The sequence below is a fragment of the Anarrhichthys ocellatus genome, unplaced genomic scaffold, assembly GCF_004355925.1.
Source record: "Anarrhichthys ocellatus isolate YVR2014 unplaced genomic scaffold, GSC_Weel_1.0 scaffold27, whole genome shotgun sequence".
Classification (NCBI taxonomy): Eukaryota; Metazoa; Chordata; class Actinopteri; order Perciformes; family Anarhichadidae; genus Anarrhichthys; species Anarrhichthys ocellatus.
The window spans coordinates 2,102,418-2,121,889 of record NW_022280057.1 but is presented as its reverse complement, the minus strand read 5'-3'; the positions used below and the strand labels follow the sequence as shown (position 1 = coordinate 2,121,889).

Sequence of the window (19,472 nt, the reverse complement as noted above, 5' to 3'; positions counted from 1 at the left end):
TTGATCAGCGGTAGCGAGTACTTGATCAGCGGTAGCGAGTACTTGATCAGCGGTAGCGAGTATTTGATCAGTGGTAGCGAGTATTTGATTAGTTGTGGCCCTCTCACCTGATCACAGGACCTGGTGAAGAGATGGTTGACAAGAATCCAGACTTCTTTGGGGATCTTTAGAGGTTTGTCCTCGGTACTTGCACCATCCATCAGGAAACTCACCTTTGACTTTTCCTGATGAGAGACAACACAGTCAAGTTATTGTACACTAACAAATAGTAGCAGTGACAGATTATTTCCTGGAATAATAAACCAATATTCCCTTATTTATTTATTCCAAGAAAATGATTGAAATCATGACATTATTCCCATGCTGTGAGATTCATAGAGACTTCTAGAGTGACTGCACATGAGACTTCTCATCAATTAGTGATGGAGTGGGAGGTAAAGTGAGGTCAGGATTACTTCTAGGGTCTGGAAACTCAAATGAAGGAGAACCATTTAAAAAGAAAAAAAAAGGGAAAAGAAGGGCTGGATATCACATTCTTGTCGCTGCAAATGTATTCCCGAGAGACGTCCAAAAATAACCAGAGCTAGTGAGGCTGCACAGAGATGCAGAGGAAACTGGAGTGGGCCTTTAACGGTGGACAATGCTAACATGCACAATTAATGGCATATTCTGTAAATTGTCAACTGTGAATATTCAGGGTATTTTACAGTGTGGTGAATCTTCCAGAGGAGATTCAAAACCAAGAATGCTTCAATATAAATGTATATATTGTTACATTGTTAGGAAACTAAGTGGATATCCATTTACTCGTGCAGCTACTCAGTTTCATGGATCAGTAACTAGAAGAGGAGACATTTGTTCAGCCAAGCTCAAACACTGCTATGAAGCCAGACGCCAATACTTCTCATTAGCTTTACTCATGTGTACGGGGGGGGGGGGGGGGCAGTCAGGGTGACCTGCTGTGAAATGGGATTTAGTGTGTTTGCGGGTGTCTTGGGTTTCATTAGACTGGTGCACTCTGTCCTCAATGGGCCGGGGGAGATTTAAGGGGTGACTGATCTGCGCACACAGATTATAACTAAGCTGGCACGGTCTGCTCTGTGATTGCCTTTAGGGTGATTGCCAAGTGTTGCGCTTGTCAGCTTTCTGAACTGTAGAGAGTATGCAGCGATTCCATTTTCTGATTAGCTAGTGAAGCCACTTTCTAAATCAACCTAAGGGCAGAAAATATTGTAGCCGATATTGACTGCACGTTAAAGTAATAGTCCGACATTCTAGTAAGTACGCTTTGTTACTTACACATAAATCTATTTCTACTACAGTAAGTGAATCTTTATGGTTAAAGTTAGACAGTAACAGGATGTAGTGCACACTGGGGCGTTTGCTGATATTTCCTCACATGAATGATTCTGATAATATTAGAACCACTTTATCTTTATGACATGAGCGACTGTGGAAGGTCAATAAAGTGTCATAAAGCACATGCTTGGTCTTTTAACAAAGGTAGCATTGACCCCGATTTTCCCCGATAGCGGATCACTATTGAGCTAATATTTTACCTTTTCCATGTAGCTGTCCTCTCCCTGAGCAAGAAGTCAGCCCACAACCACAGTGAAGAGTTGGAAAGGAATGATCAAGGCAATTAGAGGCGATGAAAGGAAACAAAAGAAGAAAGTAGATAGAAGTATGCATGAACAGAGAATCACAAGATAAGATTATGGATTGGTCTTGAATAAATCATTGATCAAATCCACCAGGCCAGTAGGAAAATGGAATAGTTCAAATAGAAATAAAAGGAGTACTGAATGATGGTATATTCCTAACCGAAATCGGATTCATTGTAAAATAGCAATATGGACAGACTGAGGTGAATGTGTGAAGACCAGAGGAGTCCATTTATGGACCTAACCTGAGTCAGTTGTCCCTGTTTCTCTAGGAGCTCCAGACCGATGTTTTTGCCACTTCCTCGTTCCCTTTTAGCCAGAAATATACAGGTTGAGACATTCTTTTTGCGCTCCAAATATAGTTCTCTTTCTGTGATGGAGTTTAGCCTGAGGGAGTGAACGAGCTCTCACATGTCTGCTCAGGTTTCAGGTGGTGAATAGCTACAGAGTGAGGCACAGCCATCTATCCTATGTTTCCACAATCAGAGCTTCAACTAACCCGAGGAAACTGCTCACTAATCCTATCACTTTTAACATGTATGATTGGGTTTCCCTTTCCCTCACCAGGTCAATTAGTTTGGTGATGGGGATCTCTCTGATGGGCTTCTTCATCCGGCACAGAGTGTCCAGCGAGGTGCCAAAGCAGCTGGGCTGGTAGTTGCCAGAGATGGTGATGAAGTAGTCTTTGCCACGGTCCAGATGGAGCACCAGAATGTCCTCGATGGTGTCTTCTCCAGAGTTCAGCAGCGTGACGGAGTCTTTACTGACATACACCTCCAGATAGATCTCCAAGATCTCATCTGTTCAGGAGGATAAGTCAGGGTTTCAATGCAACAGTTTAAAAAACGGTGAATGGAATGGTGACACTACAGCGGCACATGTGGGACATACAACAGTACAATGTTTCCTGAAGAAAGACAGCTAAACTTATAATCTGCCTTTGACGTTTCATCACCAATGATTGAAACACTACGTGATCACGGATCTAAAATTCAAGGTAACAAGAATAAAAACAATCAAAATTGAAAAAGGGAGTTATTCAGACTTACTCGGCTCGAGGAATCCGTCGCTTGGCTCGGCGCGGAGCCACGACTTGCAATACTGCGAGTCATTGAGTTTGGGGATGAAGGCGAAGTGACAGGGGACCTGCCCGTCATTCGTTATCTGGAAACGCTCCTTCTGAAGCTGCCGGAATTTCACATTCCCAAATGCAAACTGCATAACAGGGAAAAGAGAAGCAACGTAAACAACAGATTCACCAGAAACTTTATCCTCCTAATCTGTGGAGAAATTACATAATACTACTCTGTTTATCAGGTTACCAGTGATTAGTGCCTGAGATGATGTCATTGAGGAAGGAGCAGAAGACAGATTGTCAGTATAATGAGTGCATGTGTATGAGAGGACTATATTTATACCTCTCGCTTGTCCAGAGTTACAGACGGAAGGAAATCATTCTCCATTCGGTCCATCGCCCGAACAATCTCCTCAAACACCTTTTTGTAGCGCTGATCATTTACCACCTTCACCTGTACAAAAACACACAGGTTATATTTATCAGAATTAACAGCAGAACCGTGCAAGTTCGACCAAAAACCAGTCGGTCAGTTGAGAGGGTTTTATTTGACAACATGGCTTCTTACCCCGACACTGAAGACAGCGCTGACAGGCTTGTGGTCACTAGTTTGCAGCTCCATGTGACTTCGATATTTGAGCTGCTGGACATCGTTTCCTCTCCACAGGATTCTGTCACACCAAGCCGGGACACGACACTTCCCACTGCAGGAAACAGCCACAGGGTCAGAGGCAAAGTTACAGGTCAGACATCAGACACAAGTACTGCTGACTCTGTATTAGTGTAACAATAAAGCTTTTTCCAGCTTCATCAGCTGGAAAGAGTTTCCTTACTGGCAAAATGTAATCAGGATCCCAAAGAAGAAGAAAACAAAACTGAGGACAAGTTGGCAATAGCGATACAAAGCCTGGATTAAGTTTGAGAATCAAATCATGAAGAAGAAAAACAGATACCTTGAGTCCCATCGATCCGTTTTGGGGTCGTACTTGTATGTGGGGAGGAAGTTGATCTCTCCCTCCATGAAGTCTGTGAAGGCTCTCTTTGTCTGCCTCTGAATGTTTAACTACACAATGAAACATTTCAAAGTATTATTTGGTGAATGAGTGTTTAGTTTAGGGCTATAGTTCAATATATTCATTTATTGTCTTATATAGAATCATATTGTGATTAAATCATATATCAAGATTCACAAGTGCATTGTCTAAATTGATATTAACAAGCACATACTAACTCAAATTTCTCAGAAAATCTGATTATTTTGCACTTATTAATAAAATGAGAAGTTCATTTCATTTGTCGACTATACAAAAAATGGCTTTACCAAGTGGTTAATTCATAGAGACCATTTATTTATAAAATTAACAGAAAACATCCTATATATCATTATATGTATATATACATGTAAGATATAAATCTTATTTTGTGTCAAAATGACTTAATACAGGACAAATTATTATTAATAATTATAATAATTATTGTTTTTAAAAAGATAAAAAGATTGTTCAACAGTCTCTTACCTGATCAACCTCCTGAAGCTTTTTTAGCTCATTCTGAGAAATGTGCTGTTTGACCTCAGCAGAATCGTACAAGAACAGACGATAGTTTAAATCCCCGAGCCAGATGACTACACTGAAACACAAACCACACAGAGATAGTTCAAAACAAAGGAAGGCTGGAAATATGAAAATGTTTGTGTTTTATTGTTGATTTGTTAACAAACCCTCAAACTCATGATACAAGCACAACCAATGAGTGTAAAATCTGTACATTAGTTCAACGCTCTGGACATGAATGAGTGAGGGACTCACTCGTGCTTGACGATGCTGAGAGGGGGGTGGTCCAGTAAGTGGAAGGTCATGCGGGCACAGATGTCTTTATAGTCCTGGTTGCGGCGCTCAAAGTCTTCCACGTGTGCCGCTAGATGGGAGTTGACGATGCAGAAGCTAGTGTTGTGGAAAACAAACCTCACTGCCACACCTCCTTTGTTTCCCTGAAAGAATGAAACAAAAAATAAGATCCGGCTGTCAGTTTGACAAGTAACACTTGTTATAATTTAGGCAAATACAAGCAGGAAGTAAAGTCTGTGTAACCTTAAATAAATCAAACAGAAGATCAGTAAACTGTAAATACTGTAATCAAGAAAACAAAAACATTACTTTTTTTAATATTTCTTAACACGAAGCCATTTTATTTTACATTTTACTTATTTTTCTGCTGCACTTGAAAGAAAGAGAAAGAACACATGGCCCATTTATCCCTTGATTGTTTATCACTATGTGTACTTTGAGGCTGTGTAGTAAATGTAGGGTTGAACAAACCATTTTCCCCATGATTCCTGTGCCCACATGCTCTGCAGCCACTTCTTTTATATGATTCTTGTGAATCTTTTTGACAAAAACCACGAGCATCATCCCAACAAGACGTATGATTCGGACCTGTGGACATAAAGAAAAAGCAAGTAAGCACATTTGCAATTCTGTGGTTTGTTGGATGATATGCTTTTGTCCAACCAAATTCTCAATGGTCGGACAATCACTGGAGTTACTCCGATAAGAAGAAAAGCGCTTCTTTACTATCTTCGGGGCCGGGGAGGATGGGAGTGTCTGCATCCTCGTCTCTCAGACCTCAGTCCGGACAATTGTGCTAAATCTATAAAGCTGGCGGCATATTTTTGTGGGTTGGGCTGTGGGGATCGGTTCTATATAATAATAATAATAATAATAATAATAATAACCAGGTAGAATCTAGACAGTATTGATTCATAGTAAATGTCTTCATTTATTAGAGCACTTTTATCCAATTTGCATTACAGTCACACACAAATACGATGGTCAGGGGCAAATTTATTGTTATTTTTTCATCCATGTCTTGCCCAAGGAAACTTTGAAATGTTGACGAGAGGAATTGGGTATAAAGCAGACTTTTCTCGACTCACCTTCTTGTATTTGGCTTTTCGGTGCAAGCTCCTCTCCATTGCTTCCACCCACAGCTGTTCCTTGGACGAGTCCATGTAGAAGAAAGCTTCAGTGCTCAAGTCCAATTCTTGAAAACTAGAGTCATAAACCAAGTCCCCATATTAACGGATGTTTTCAAGCAAGAGCAGAGGACGATATGCATTACTTCATGGTCAGAAAAAGTCCTGTGATAAATTCTCACTGACCCCAGAGCATAAATATCAGGAGGTTCTGCGTCACAGCAGAGCCACGGCTCAAGGCCGCTGTCTGGAGCCTGGCCGTTCACATTCCAAGTACCTGTGAAAAACCTAATGAAACAAAAAATAAACAGTAGTTATGCAGAGCTCTAAACTAAAATCTAAACCAACAATGATCAGAATGAAGACGGCCCTCTCACCTGAAGGTCTTGAGGTCCACATACTCATTCTCCTTCTTACCCAGGCGGTGTTTGATGAGGTATTCTCTTTGTCCTGCCTGGCTGGAAAACATGGTCTGTCTCATGCTGTTGGTGGTGGGGCTGTCGCACCAAGATGTCGGCCTGTCCGTGCCGTCATACCCAGACCTAAAACTACTGCAATGGAAAAGGTAAGTATTATTTAGCATTGGATAGATTCCACTTTGGGATAATAACAGTTTTAACCGATATAAACTATTTTTAGCAGGTTTCCAGTGCTTCCTGTAAACCTGATATGATGTCATGGTGTCAACCTACTCTGGTCTGGAGTTGTCTTTGGTCGGTTGGGAGATAGCTCTGTCTTTAGGGGTGGGTGTAGGAGGCAGAGGATTGGATGGAGCGTAGGAGGCTTTGCGCGGAGGTAGAGGGGGAACCGGGGGAGGCTCCCTGACAGCAACTATGCGATTCTGGTGGTTCTTCTTTTCCTCCACTTTGTGATTGAAGTTGTCCTCAAAGCCAAAGTCTGAGGCAAGTGATTGAACTGGATCTTCAGAAACAGAACAGTAAAAACAGAGGATTCAATCTAACAGCAACAGAAAATGATTTGGAAGACAAGACTGAGGGTTTTTTTTAGCTCTCATTTATGCTTTCTCTGCTGTTATATTTGTCTAAATGTAAACAGTGTATTTGTATATTACCTGTGTTGGTCCGATTTGTTGACCTGCTGTTGTTGAGGTTGGGAGGCAGTGCATTGGTAGATCTGGGTGGGTTGTCTGCAGAACCCACATACGTAACCGTCTTGTTGGCTCTCTGCGGTGGGATGGGGACTTCACCTCTCAGGGCTGTCGGTGCAAGAGGCTCCATCGCTTTGGGTTTCGGGAGTTTGGATTCAACTAAAAAAAAAAAATAAAATTGAACAGCATTGTCAGAAGGAAGCACACGATGATCAACACTCAAGTAAAACCTTACTCAAGCAGAAGGAGCAAGTTTCCAGAGATCATTTTAGGACACAACATAAACAATAAAATGTACAATGGCTTGCCAAAGAAATAACCTAATATTTCATATCAAAACCCTTTCATGCATAGAGGTGACTGCAGTGGACAGCTATTCAAATGTTGTTTTCTTGTATATGCATGGGTTTTGATGGCATAGTTGCACATCAGCAACAGTGAATGCATCATCCCATACACTGCTACTCAGTGGCAAGCCGTTGTAAGTGCAAGATACATTTCTCAAAACCAAGATAGCTGATAGTCAGAAACACCCGGTCACTCATCAATATCTTGCCAATGCTTCTATGGAAAGAGACCCTTGCAGGTATGAAAATGTTGGTGACATCAAGTAACAACTAAGGAACCATATAGTTCATTCATGTTCCAAGTATTGATTTTATATTGGGAGGAAATTACGATTAATCATCTGTCCACTAAATTGGACATCATGCATCACTGGCTATATTTCCTGTGGCAAACCAGGGGGAAAAGCGAGCAGACACAGCACAGGAGGCGGATCCCCAAGCTCAGGTTGGGGGAGGTGATAGAGGGAGTCAACTATCCAGCTGCAGGTGCTGCAGGTGCTGCAGCCACTAGGCATGTGGCATTGGTCACACCTGCAGCCCATTAGCTAATAAGAGTGAGCACATGTTCACAGAGCAAAAAATGCAAACAAATGCCATGATGCTGCATGCACACGAAGAACCAAGTAATTGTCTTTTACTGGAATCACATCTCGAGATATCTTGAAACACAGTTACATTGTCTAAACTGACAACAAGTAACGAGCACATATTAACTGAATTCTCTAAAATAATCTGAATAGATAAGAATTCTGTTTATGGGACTACCCTATGATGGGATAGAAGATTTTCATCATATCGGCGAGGCCTAAGCTTACTGGCCAATGATGATGCTGCTTCAAAAGCTATTATTTCTCCAGGGTGTCGTTTAGTGAGGCGGAGGACTAAAACGTGGATTCAATAGCTACAGTTTACATTCACATCAGAATAGCAATTTGGCAAAACCCACATAAAAATGTTTTTAATCTACTTACTACATAAATAAAGATAATCACAGGAACTTTTGGAGACTACTATAGTGTAATACATATGAACACCATAACAACATCTCCATATTTTGTTTGCTCATTTGAGGAGCAGTATGAGCTACATGGCTAAAAATAATATGTAAGAATTACAGCATAGTGATGCAAGTCTTAGGCACCTTTAAAAGGTCAATCTGATTAAGTTATTTTTTAAAAGTCAGCAAAGTGACTCTCTCCCCTAGTGTGTGTGTGTGTGTGTGAGACGAGTATACACAGGAAATCAGCGAGTGGTGTAATCCACCCACGGTGAATAAATGTTAGATGAGCGATTAAATAATTAATCATCCAACTGCTCTAAACTACCGACAGAGAAGTCTTACCTTGTTGCTGAGCACTCGTCACCTGGATTAAGAAAGTCTGAGTCCAATCATTGTCCTCAAGTTCGAACAGCAGCTCTGGAGCCCTTTCTCCTTTGATTCGTATCCTAATGCCGGCTTGAGAGGGGTATGAAAAACACAGACACTTACACACATGTTGACACCTTAGAAATGCAGACTGTCCAGAAAACAAAGCGAAGTGATTTAATAGTGAACCAACTCAGCATTCTCTCAGAGAGCCCTGGTAACCCACGACCAGCGTCTGCTACTGAATAAAGGACATTTGGCTGAAGGCCTGCTCTAAAAATGGTGCTGTGTTGCTATAAATGCCATGTTTCCCACTATACAGGCCTATTTTATTATTGCCAGCTTGCATGGACCAAAAACAACATTTTCTGCATAAAAACAAGAGAGGTAAAACGTACTTACAAGCTACTGAGAGGTTGATAAGAAGAGCCTCTTCAGCCTCTGAAATGAAAGAGGAAAGAGATCAAAAGGTGAAGTAAACCAAAAGGTGTTATCAATTATTTCAACAGGCTCGTGTTGTCATCGGTTGATTTTTAAATTTTGTCCTTCCAAGTGCAGAGGAAATGCTCCCTGGACTTTCACACCACTGTGACCCTGATTAAACAGTAACACTATTATGCACTACTATGGTTAAAGAATGTGAGGATCAACTTTAACTAAATAGCTTGTAGCAGCTGGCAACTTTAAAGTAATTAACATTTGATTCTACTTAGCATAGTCAAAACAGTAAATACTGTGAATTAGGAAAAAAGAAGCCGCAGACCTCGCACAATTTCAAAATGACCGTTGATGGGTATCCACAGATCAGCCACTGGATGAGACACGACAGCATCAGGGGTCGCCAACACACCCAATCTGGATGAGAGCAGCACAGAGTCCCACTTAACAGCCGCTCTGTCACGTTTAATATAATCAATAAAATCATCTAACACACACAGCATATGCAGGCGGTCTGCAGCTGTTTCTTTTATTCTCATAACAGCCATCATTTTTATTGCAATTAAAATGGTTTCATGCACTGAACATTTGCAATGCAACATGGGTAAATGTACAATTAGGGTTAGATCATGAACTGTGAATTTAAGATTTACAAAAATCTGAAATGCACATGCACACATGCAAAAGTCTCTTTTAGTCTAATTTGCAGTCCAGTTGCTTTAGTTGAATACGCAAACAATTAACTAACAAGCGCACTGCGTCAGTGAAGTCTTGTCGACTAAAGTCCAGCGTAGCAACCTGGCACACATTCAGAGGAGCCGAGTCATTAAATAATCAACATAAGCAGCTTCAAATCTCCGATATGGGTTAATGTAGGCGAGGTCATATTTCACTCTCTAACAATGGCTGACTGATAGCCAGGGTCAGCGCAGCTTGCTGGGAACTGCCCACACTTCCCCTCCACTTCACAATGAGTCCGATTACTGTTGAGAGGAAAATGAGTCAGCTCTGCTGTGTCAGAGGAACTCAGTTCTCCAGATTCTGCAAGGAACCCTCGGATGTCGCAAGCTAACGGACCCCCTCAAGAGCATGCACGAAATAACAGAAACACCGCAAAACAATAGACTTTCCTTGCTGAAAGTTAGATGAGAAAATCAATACCAATCTCAAGTCTGTACAATAAATACAAAGCTACAAAAAAAAAAAAAAAAAGACTTGCTGCTTCAACTCAATGTTTATTTTGAGACCTCACTGTCGTTCACAGTTTCTATTATCTATACTATATCTATTTCAGGCTCCTCACGTCTTTAAAATAGCTATTTTTACACCAGTTTTATATCTGCAAATTATTATTGATACATCAGTGGCAATATCTGCTGAAGTATGAATTGTTGCAAATAAAATAGTCTTTAAAATCTGATCCCAGAAATGTCAACAAATGTCACATTTGCAGGTTTTTCGCAGTTGAGTGTGTGTGTGTGGTTTTAACACAGTCAGCTGAGGATGGAACTCGGGTGCCCATGCGAGTCTCATTACGGTCAAGGACTAAGTGGAGGAATTCTGGATAATGCATAGTGTAATTGCTTTCTCCCTCATTCTAGCTGTTCCACACCACAACCTGCTACAAACACAAACAGCACTGATCATTTAAAGACACCCACAACATTCCCCTTTCACAAAACGACTGAAGCTGCCGAGACCCGGGTTCAAAAAAAAAAAAAGGCACAAATTTAACTCTGAACCAAATGACTGCAGCTCCATGGACACAACTGTTGTGACATCTGAAGAGGAGGTCAATGAAAGGCACTGATTCACACAGCAACAAATTAATTTCAGCTCGAAACACTGAACAATTTTTGTGATTAAAACCCGGAGCATTCGTTGCAGGTCCTCAGGTTGTGTGTTTGACAAGGTATAATGTACAACACAAGAAAAACAAAGAAACAGAAATGCTAAATACCAACCAACCCTAATACACAACAATCAAACCGAAGATTAAAAGCCATATTACCCCTGGAAAGCAACACAGCTATCCAGTGCATGTCAAATTAAGCCCATACAGACAAACAGCAAGTATCTACCTTCTAACACAAGAAAAAGTTGTCAAAATTTGGGATTTCATCAGAATAAAGCAAAAGCTATAGAAAGTGGAAGCAGCAGATGGACTTCTAAATCCTTGAGGTGTTCAGAGCTCCTTCGAAGTCTGCGGCATCTCACTAGATTCACCTTCTATCTGACAAAAGCACATTGATATTTAGTCATCAGGTTGTCTGATACTTACTTAAACTCTCCCCTGCACTCAATTAGTGACAGCAGTCTGGGCTCCTTCTGGCCAGCCCTCAGCTCCTGAACTTTCACAGTGTGAGCATCACAATCAAGGAATTATTTTTGACTCAGGATGAGAATGGAGCACTTGGACATCACAAGCAGCGAGTTGTTATTTGAATTAACCTCAGACAAACAAGACAGACCTCACTGTCATGTTAAGCCGATAAATTAGTATGCGCGTGGTTAGATTGAAGATACTCAGAGGTGATGATCTTTGCTTGAAGAAGCCATGCTTATTGAACAATCAGCAAATTAATGTGACAAAGGAAAAAAGAGATGGTGGCCAAGTTAGTTAGTGGCAGCCAATTAACCATTAACCAGAAAAAAAAATCATGGCTAACGTTATTCTGCTCAAGAAACAGCAACCGCTAGCTAAAGTTATTTAACATAGTCAATGCATCGTTATCAACTAGCTAAAGCTTATTGCCAAGTTAGCCGAATGGCTAACGTTAAAGCTAACGTTAAGTGACGTCACCTGACGTTAAAGCTAACGTTAACTGACGTTACATCTAACGTTAAAGCTAACGTTAGCCAACGAGCTAAAGTAAATTGGAACTGAAATACACACTCGTACACAAATGTTGTAACTTAATTTAAAAAAGGATATTGCCAAGCACTCCTCGTCGAACATCCCCAAAGACGACTCCATACTTACCGATAGATGTTAGATAGCAAAAAGTATCATTGGCAAACGACTTTGTGTTGATTGAGTCCAGACACGTAGGGAGAGAGAGAAAGTTAAATCTCCAACCGGTGCGGTGGCGGCCTTCCGGAATGACAGCTGTTTGGTGCTAATGCTAATAATGCTAACCGCTTGTTAGCCAGCTGTGGCTGTTGCTGCTGGATGTGGGCACGAATGTTCATTAGAGTCGGGAAGTCACAATATCCCGCTTAGTGATCGCCATTCATCAAAAGCCTTGAAGTGTCTTGGTTCTCTTATATGTCATGCAACAGGCTGAGCAGACTACATAGCTGATGGGTTGTGGCTGATTTAAGCTAACGTTAGCTAGATATTTAACGATACAGTAGAGAGTTTACGAAGCGGACTCCCTCCCTCTTCTGTTCCTCGTCTTGAATTCTAGCGGCGGTTGGCAAGAATTTTAAGATAATTAGCGCCACCTTCTGCCTCGGAGTGTGGACCAGAGCCATAACGATGCTTTTCAGTCCTATCGATACAAAAACAAAATAAATCCTGCAGTGTCATGTGGTAACTTCATAATTATTTCCATGTCAGAGATACACTAACGCTAAATCTGTATGTCTTCTTTTGGGGGTTTGGGATTAGCTTGCTGCAGGTGGTGGAATCAATGTAACTCAGTACATTTAGGTGAAGGATGCATCAATTTTATTTTTATGTCACTTCTGATTCACAATATTTCAGAGGGAAATGTACTTCTAATTTCACTACAATTGTTGGACAGCTTTAGTTACTTAATATTTTTGCACATTAAACATAAAAAGAATATATTAAAAAAAAAGAATGTTTTGTTTTAATTATCCAGCAGTACATACAGCTGAATCTATTAGTTGATTAATCAATTATGAGATTGACAGAAAATTGATTAACAACCATTTTAACAGTTTTAGTAAATTTTCATGCAAAAAACACAGACTGTATATAAGAAGGCGAAAACATTTCATGGTTCCAGCTTTACAAATGTGAGTATTTGTTCCTTTTTCTAATGAATTTAATTTATTTTTAATAATTTTGAGGATAACATTTCTCACAATTTTCAGAATTTTTACAAACCAAGCAATCAGTCAAATAGTTGAGAAAATAATCATTAGATTAATACATCATGAAAACAATCCTTAGTTGCAAACTTATACAAAACAGATATTGTAATTATATTTAGGATCCACAATTGTCAAATAATTTTCTCCTAATCATTTCAGCCGTACTTTTCAGGTTTTTAATGCACAGTATGATATATTATTTTTTACATTTTACATGACATCCAAGGACCGAAACAAATATAGGCAGAACATTATTTGAGGCTGAATCTGAATTTATACAACAATTAAATGAATGAACATATTGTGTAATGTTAATCTTAATAACGATTGTAATTAATCTAACACCTTAGGACTTTGTATATTTCACTCTTTATTGTTTAGAGTCACTTTGCCATGATTGAAAATACATGGATAAGTAAACTGAATGTGTGTAATTTCAGTCCACAACTTTAATCATAGCAGAAGGATGCTTTCGAAGGAGTTTCACACATAAATGTTTCTCAATTGTTGTAGGTTTTAATCTTATGAATGGCGTAAGGGCTGGAGTCTCGATGTGGCCAAATGTCTCCATTGGGCAGATCCCTCGTCTGTTCCACGTCTCGATCAATCATCTCTACTGTCAAGGTGGAAGGACTGAGGATTTCTGTCGTACGGTAGGATTGTGTTAGGTGACGGAAGGACGACGTGTCTGAGATGTCATCGTCAAAGAGGTCCTCCATGAGCTCATTGCGCTGTCTGTGAGATGCTTTCAACTCTTCCTTCAGGTCACAAACCAGGTCTTTAACATCCCTCACTAATGTGGACCGTATACCGAACAGGCAGAGCAGGAACACCAGACCAGCACAGATGCCAGAGACAAAGTACAGAGCAACTCGCTCTGGGAAATCTGGAAGAGACCGAGGCATGCAATGATCATGGATCAAAATACCTTCCAAATGTGGCACAAAACTGAAAATTCACAGTTGTTAAACATATTGGCCCTTTGAACCAAATTATTCCTTAAAATAATTTTCTGGTGTTTTTACATGTCAACCAATTTACCACAAATTGCATTACTGCTTACAATTTACCAAAGCATGCCCTAAGTTTTTACTTTATTGATGCACATATAATTTCCAAAGCAGCCACCAACCCCATGTCCTTTCAGTACTGTGTGAAAATCAACGTGCAGAGGCTTTAAACTCGATCACAAAAGGCAATAGAAAAATGGGAATAATAATTATTCTTTTGGTCTTTGCCTGGTAATGTAGTTAAGAGCAAAGAATGTATTGAGAAATCTTCATGGACGTTGCAATTGTGTTCATATTTTATATAAATTTTGTGTCCATATCAGCTATTCTTTATCGACAAGGATGTTTGAGTTTCCCGACCAGCAAATGAACTTAAATAATTCAGAGTAATAATAAAAAGAGCAATCCAAGCTTTGAACTGATCGTCCATGATTAGGTAACCTCAAAAAATTGAAGACCTAAGCAGCTTTCATGTACAAGCAGGCTGACTTTAATACCCATCAAAATAAAGAAGGTATGCTTTGGAAAATGATCAGCAGTGATGCAAAGTATTTATGCAAATTATCTGTATTACTGCACAGAAAAATGGAGTGAATGAATATTTTAAAATGCTCAGTGCAAAAAAGTAAAAGTAAAAAAATACTTTGAGCAGTTTGAGAAGCCATTTCTTCCTTTTCTACAGCTAAAACATGCTAAAACAATGGTATAGCCCTTTAATTATAACTACAACAAACAATAAGACATGTACATGTAACCCTTGCCTGATGTTTACAGGCATCAGCGCACATACCCAATATTTTTTCAATGATCTCCAGAGAGTTGGTTAAGAGCACGTTTTGAGGCCTGTAGGTGGGGCCAGTGTACCATCCACCTGCAGGTGAGAGGGGTCTGGGCTCAGACGCCAGTCAAAGTCTGCTGCATGCAACAAAACCTGTGAATATTTTCTGCTTACTCTCACCATGTGTGTAGTCTGAGATCATGAAAGGATCCGTTGACCCTCGGCCCACATCCTCCAGGAGATACCTGGGCACTGAATAGAAAATTTAAGATTTTTACATAATGCGGCAAACCATGTCACAAGCAGTTTAAACCCGGTTTGTCACTTACCACAAGTGTAGGAGACTCGCAGGTGTTTCCTGTTGCCGGGGAAGCAGGGGTCCCCGAAGATTTGAGTATCAGCCACTAATGAGCAGTTTGCTCTGCCATGACACCTGCGTGACACTTTCCTCAGAGCCGAAGGTGACAAACACTCTGGAATAAATTAAGTCAAGTAAAATAAAAAACTGGAATGCGTTCATTATAAGAAATCAGTCAATTGTTGCAACATTAGGCTCTGGTTTCAAATCTAACCTCTAATATATACTAATAAATAAACAGGGCACACAAATGATTCTCCACTGTGTCTATATAACTGATATTTGTTCCACATCTTTGCCACTAGATGACTCTTAAGCGCCCTGTGTTCAGACCCATGTCAGTGTGTGATCCAGGTTCCTGAGGGCAGTAAGGACTGCCATGCAGCAGGTGTCCAAACGTGGCCGAGTAGATCGCCAGGACAGTTTGGTTTTTACACATCAGCCTCAGGCGCTCATTTTCACACACCAGCCTTGTGCGGTGGTATTCTGAAAAGCAGATGGCATGTACACACGATTACAGAAAGAAGTATTTTGATAAACACCTAGTAAAAACAGTGTGTTGCAGTCTGGATGCAAGTCGCAAATGACTTTGAGTTGGGATTCTTTTGTCAAACTGCCATTTCAAATTTTTTAGACTGAACTTCCATGCTTCACTAAAATGGTAGATATTAATTTGAAGTATGTTTGAAGCGCATTCAGAACACACAATTCTAGTTGCTAATGCTTTCAATTCAGCAACACAAGTGAACTGATGGATATGCTGGCATCTAGACCACTGCTGTCCACATGAGTATAGGACCATAGCGACACACCTGGTCTGCACTTGTAGGCGACTAGAAGGTACTTGCTGGTGAGAGGACAGGGGTCCTGCCCAAACACTGGACTGAAAACAGGGATGTGACAGAACCGCTGATCCTGGCACTCTGACTCCACTTTCTGCAAGCAAAGTGTGTGTAATCTGCAGTGTGGGTCACGACAGCCTTTTACTAAAACATGGACTTGATTTCACATTAGTCTCACCGTGATTTTATTTACCTTGATGGCAACTGGGGAAGTGCATTCTTTATCCTCCTCCACAGTCGTGTTTGTGTTTGCAGAGGGACATAAATGCTGATTAGGAACACGTCGTCCATAGAAAGCTGAGAGGACGGCCACAGACGTCCTCGAGGGACACTCAATGACGAGCGTGTCTCCTTCACAAGCGTGAGCCGTGTGGTTCTTCAGGATGTTGTGAAGATAAACTGAAAGAGAACCCAAGGTGATGCTAATTTCACTTCAAGTGGGAGATACTTTTTAAATTAGTTACAATACACAAGTGGAAAAAATAGTGCTAAATGTATGATGCTTATTAAAACAGAAGATAATCTCAAACACAGTGGTTTGATATGTCACTTTCACCTTATTTAAATGTATGATTAACATCAGCAATAAAACAAAGGTGTCAGATTAGCTTTATTACTAACAAGGCAATTGTTTTTCCTTCTTAACAAAGCAGAAATGACTGGATGATTCAGTTATCATTACTAAATAATACATCATTTAGAAGCCCTTCAACAATCTTATTCGATGCTTTTTTTAGTCCTTGCAGCTCGGCCCTGGTTCTTGACTGGGTGGTGTCCCAGTCACTGGGTGTAGCTCTCCAACACAATGTTTGGACTATGACTACACATTCAAAAATACAAGACAACAGAGCATAGTGAGTGAAGTCTCCCCTCCCATGTGTGCATCCCGTACCCGGCCCCCTGTGTGTGTGTGTGTGTGTGTGTGTGTGTGTGTGTGTGTGTACGTGAGGCAGTGTGAAGCTTCAGGGAGCAAATGAGAGGCAGTACCAGGCGCTCACTCACAATGAACTGTTATTAGGCCCACAAAAAATGGAAACCTCTGCTGAGGTCACAATAGATTTGTCTGAGAGATTTTGTGAAAATGAGAGAAAACCTACTGTTTGACTGTTACCATAATTTCATCCATCATATGTTGAAGTTGTATGTTCTTGTCACAAGTCAAAACAACTCAGCTGTATTTTATATAATGATTTGGGAGAATCTATTCTGTGATCTAAGTTCAGGACCTAGACGTCAGGAGCCTCTTCACCCTGATGCTGGTCTTTCAGGATGAGTTGCACCAGCTGTTTAGAAAGCAGGATGTGAAGATGATTATTAGGGGATGCCTAATGTATCCTAAGCTTCCTTTGCAGTTGCAGTTCACAGCTGAAAAATAACCAGTTAGCATTTTGACTTTCTCCTGAAAAAGAAGTTATAGACATGAAAAACACTTACCAGACAAATCGGGAGCCGAATGTGCGGTGTGAATCTTCAGACCTGAAAGAAGAGATAAGAACAAGCAGTAACTCCATGGCACTGCCATCGTGCATATCCTGCATGACAGACCTCAGGGTTTTGTTGGAATGAGTTGTTGTGCGATTGACTGCCTGGGAGAGAGCGGTCTGTAGGTCAATGATGCCATTGTGTTTACAAGACACAGCCGCCCCCCTGGAGCAATAAAAAAAAAAAAATCACAGTTGACTGCAGTTGATATCTAAGCTCCAGCGTTGCTTTGGCTGCACTTGGTGTGTGGATGCGTGTACATTCCAATCTTTTTTTATTGGTTGTTGCAGCTTGTGGTTTAACTATAAGGACAAAGTTCAAATAAATAGTTTTGGGAATGCACTTAGTTGTTCGATTTCAGATTGTTCAATCAGAGGATTAATACCATTTTCATGGTCAGTGTGTTAAGTACGGAGTTCAGGAGCTGCAGCTGGGAGGCTATTAGCTTATCTTAGCATAAAGACTTGAAGCAAGGGGAAACAGTTAGCCTTCTTCTGTCCAAATCTCTAAAATATGCCTGCCGACATCCTTAAGGCTCAATTATTAACATCTTATGTGTCTATTTAATTTGTGAATGGAAAAGTACCTATTTGTAGATTCACGGTTGGAGTTATGTTTTTGAGCCGTTTCTTAATGAACCTCAGTTCAAACACCCACTCAGCACTTCTATACAGTGTCACCGGCTATAGAGCTATTTGCCAAATACGGCTGGTGATCAGAGGTTTTAGTATATGTCTCTACGAGTACAGTGGCACCAAACCTGGCAACCTCTGTGGCGAAAAGACTCCAGGAAGTCACTGCGCTCTACTGTTGTTTGCTAAGAAATAGTTTTAGCACGTTTTATATATCTGTGTATGGTTGTGTACAAGATGAAACATGGACGTTTGTGTTCTTTTACGTCCAGTTCAGGTTAGCTACCTCCCCCTGATGCTAGTCTTTATGCTAAACTAGGCTAATCCCGTCCTCGCTCAAATTTCATACTTGACTCACAGACACGAGCGTGGTATTAATCTTTTCGTCTAAATCTTGCCTCGGAAAGAAAGAAAATAAATGATGAACATCTATGTCCAAAACTGAGCTTTTTCTGTACAGAAATGACAAAAGACAGTCATGTTGAATCCTTCAGACCAGCAGACGCTCACTGGCATGTCAATACTTTGTTTGCACAATAAAATCTTGACCTTACGTGTTTGTGTGTGTATGAGTGTGTGTAATGGCGGAATCAAGACTCATTCTCTTGGACTGGGTTGTCAACAGTGAGGGCCCTGTTTATGGAGATAAGCCACTTGTTTCCAGCAGGTCACTTTCCAGCTGTGTGTCCAGTCTGTATCTTTTTGTCTGTGGAAGAGGAAGTGAAAGGTCAATTTTTTTCCAGAAACACTCAGGAAATCTCTCCTGTTGAATATCCTCTCTGCGTAGCCAGAATCAGTTGGTTCCAGTTTACTATAAAAGCTGTGATTTCAACCCTTTATTTCCTCTCTTACTCAACCCTGCGTGTGACAACTGTTGTCATACCAACAAAACATTGACACATAATTCTTGTGAAGTCATTCACCAGTTCTGACTTTGACTTAATCAGCGATTGCAGCCACTTGTGATGGTGAATCAAAATGCATATCTGAATGGCACTTCAGTCATTTATCATGCAAGCTCCAGTAAACACTCCCTAGATGGCGGCGGAGTGGACAGAATAAAGGAGGCTGAGAAGGCCACGTTTTAATCAGGTGCATCAGTAAGAGTGGCACTCCCACCTTACACTCCAGTAAAATTCCATTCACCTCCCATAGGATGTGTCAATAAAGAGACTAATTATCCCTCAACAGTGTGTACTTGGAGGAGGGGTGGTACCACTGTGTGGAACGGGAGATTAGCTTTCAGATATTTGAAAACTCTCAGGCCATAACCTCCCTGACTTTGTAGATATTTAAAAGGAAAGAGGAGGATAGCTTTTTTCCAACCACTTTC

General features: G+C 40.6%; 2 protein-coding genes across 4 annotated transcripts in view; both read right to left on the bottom strand.

Moving 5' to 3' along the window:
- The window catches only part of ocrl (OCRL inositol polyphosphate-5-phosphatase), a 15,913-nt gene extending 3,479 nt beyond the window's left edge, over nucleotides 1–12,434 (bottom strand). Inside the window, exons 1-20 of one of the 2 annotated variants that reach the window (XM_031862712.1) lie at nucleotides 11,908–12,434; nucleotides 11,254–11,333; nucleotides 9,298–9,389; nucleotides 8,937–8,975; nucleotides 8,511–8,624; nucleotides 6,786–6,980; nucleotides 6,406–6,634; nucleotides 6,091–6,264; nucleotides 5,900–6,001; nucleotides 5,675–5,789; nucleotides 5,058–5,174; nucleotides 4,548–4,729; nucleotides 4,257–4,368; nucleotides 3,693–3,802; nucleotides 3,308–3,443; nucleotides 3,083–3,193; nucleotides 2,714–2,879; nucleotides 2,229–2,464; nucleotides 1,560–1,583; nucleotides 108–224 (exon numbers count right to left, since the gene is read on the bottom strand). In XM_031862712.1, the coding sequence (XP_031718572.1) occupies nucleotides 108–224; nucleotides 1,560–1,583; nucleotides 2,229–2,464; nucleotides 2,714–2,879; nucleotides 3,083–3,193; nucleotides 3,308–3,443; nucleotides 3,693–3,802; nucleotides 4,257–4,368; nucleotides 4,548–4,729; nucleotides 5,058–5,174; nucleotides 5,675–5,789; nucleotides 5,900–6,001; nucleotides 6,091–6,264; nucleotides 6,406–6,634; nucleotides 6,786–6,980; nucleotides 8,511–8,624; nucleotides 8,937–8,975; nucleotides 9,298–9,389; nucleotides 11,254–11,333; nucleotides 11,908–11,949 (2,493 nt within the window). In that variant the 5' untranslated portion in view covers nucleotides 11,950–12,434. The remainder of the gene's footprint in view (nucleotides 1–107; nucleotides 225–1,559; nucleotides 1,584–2,228; nucleotides 2,465–2,713; nucleotides 2,880–3,082; nucleotides 3,194–3,307; nucleotides 3,444–3,692; nucleotides 3,803–4,256; nucleotides 4,369–4,547; nucleotides 4,730–5,057; nucleotides 5,175–5,674; nucleotides 5,790–5,899; nucleotides 6,002–6,090; nucleotides 6,265–6,405; nucleotides 6,635–6,785; nucleotides 6,981–8,510; nucleotides 8,625–8,936; nucleotides 8,976–9,297; nucleotides 9,390–11,253; nucleotides 11,334–11,907) is intronic. The other variant, XM_031862713.1, reaches the window with a different exon arrangement.
- Nucleotides 12,435–12,628: 194 nt separating this feature from the next.
- On the bottom strand, nucleotides 12,629–17,634 carry LOC116391803 (protein eva-1 homolog C). 2 transcript variants are annotated; one of them, XM_031862732.1, is made up of 8 exons: nucleotides 17,460–17,634; nucleotides 16,219–16,424; nucleotides 15,996–16,119; nucleotides 15,517–15,669; nucleotides 15,155–15,298; nucleotides 15,006–15,077; nucleotides 14,838–14,918; nucleotides 12,629–13,923 (listed from the first exon to the last, which is right to left on the bottom strand). In XM_031862732.1, the coding sequence occupies exons 1-8, from the start codon at nucleotides 17,545–17,547 to the stop codon at nucleotides 13,538–13,540; spliced, it is 1,254 nt and encodes a 417-aa protein (XP_031718592.1). In that variant the 5' UTR covers nucleotides 17,548–17,634; the 3' UTR covers nucleotides 12,629–13,537. The 2 variants fall into 2 exon arrangements, with proteins under 2 accessions (XP_031718592.1, XP_031718593.1); XM_031862733.1 differs by lacking the exon at nucleotides 14,838–14,918.
- Nucleotides 17,635–19,472: the final 1,838 nt, after the last annotated feature.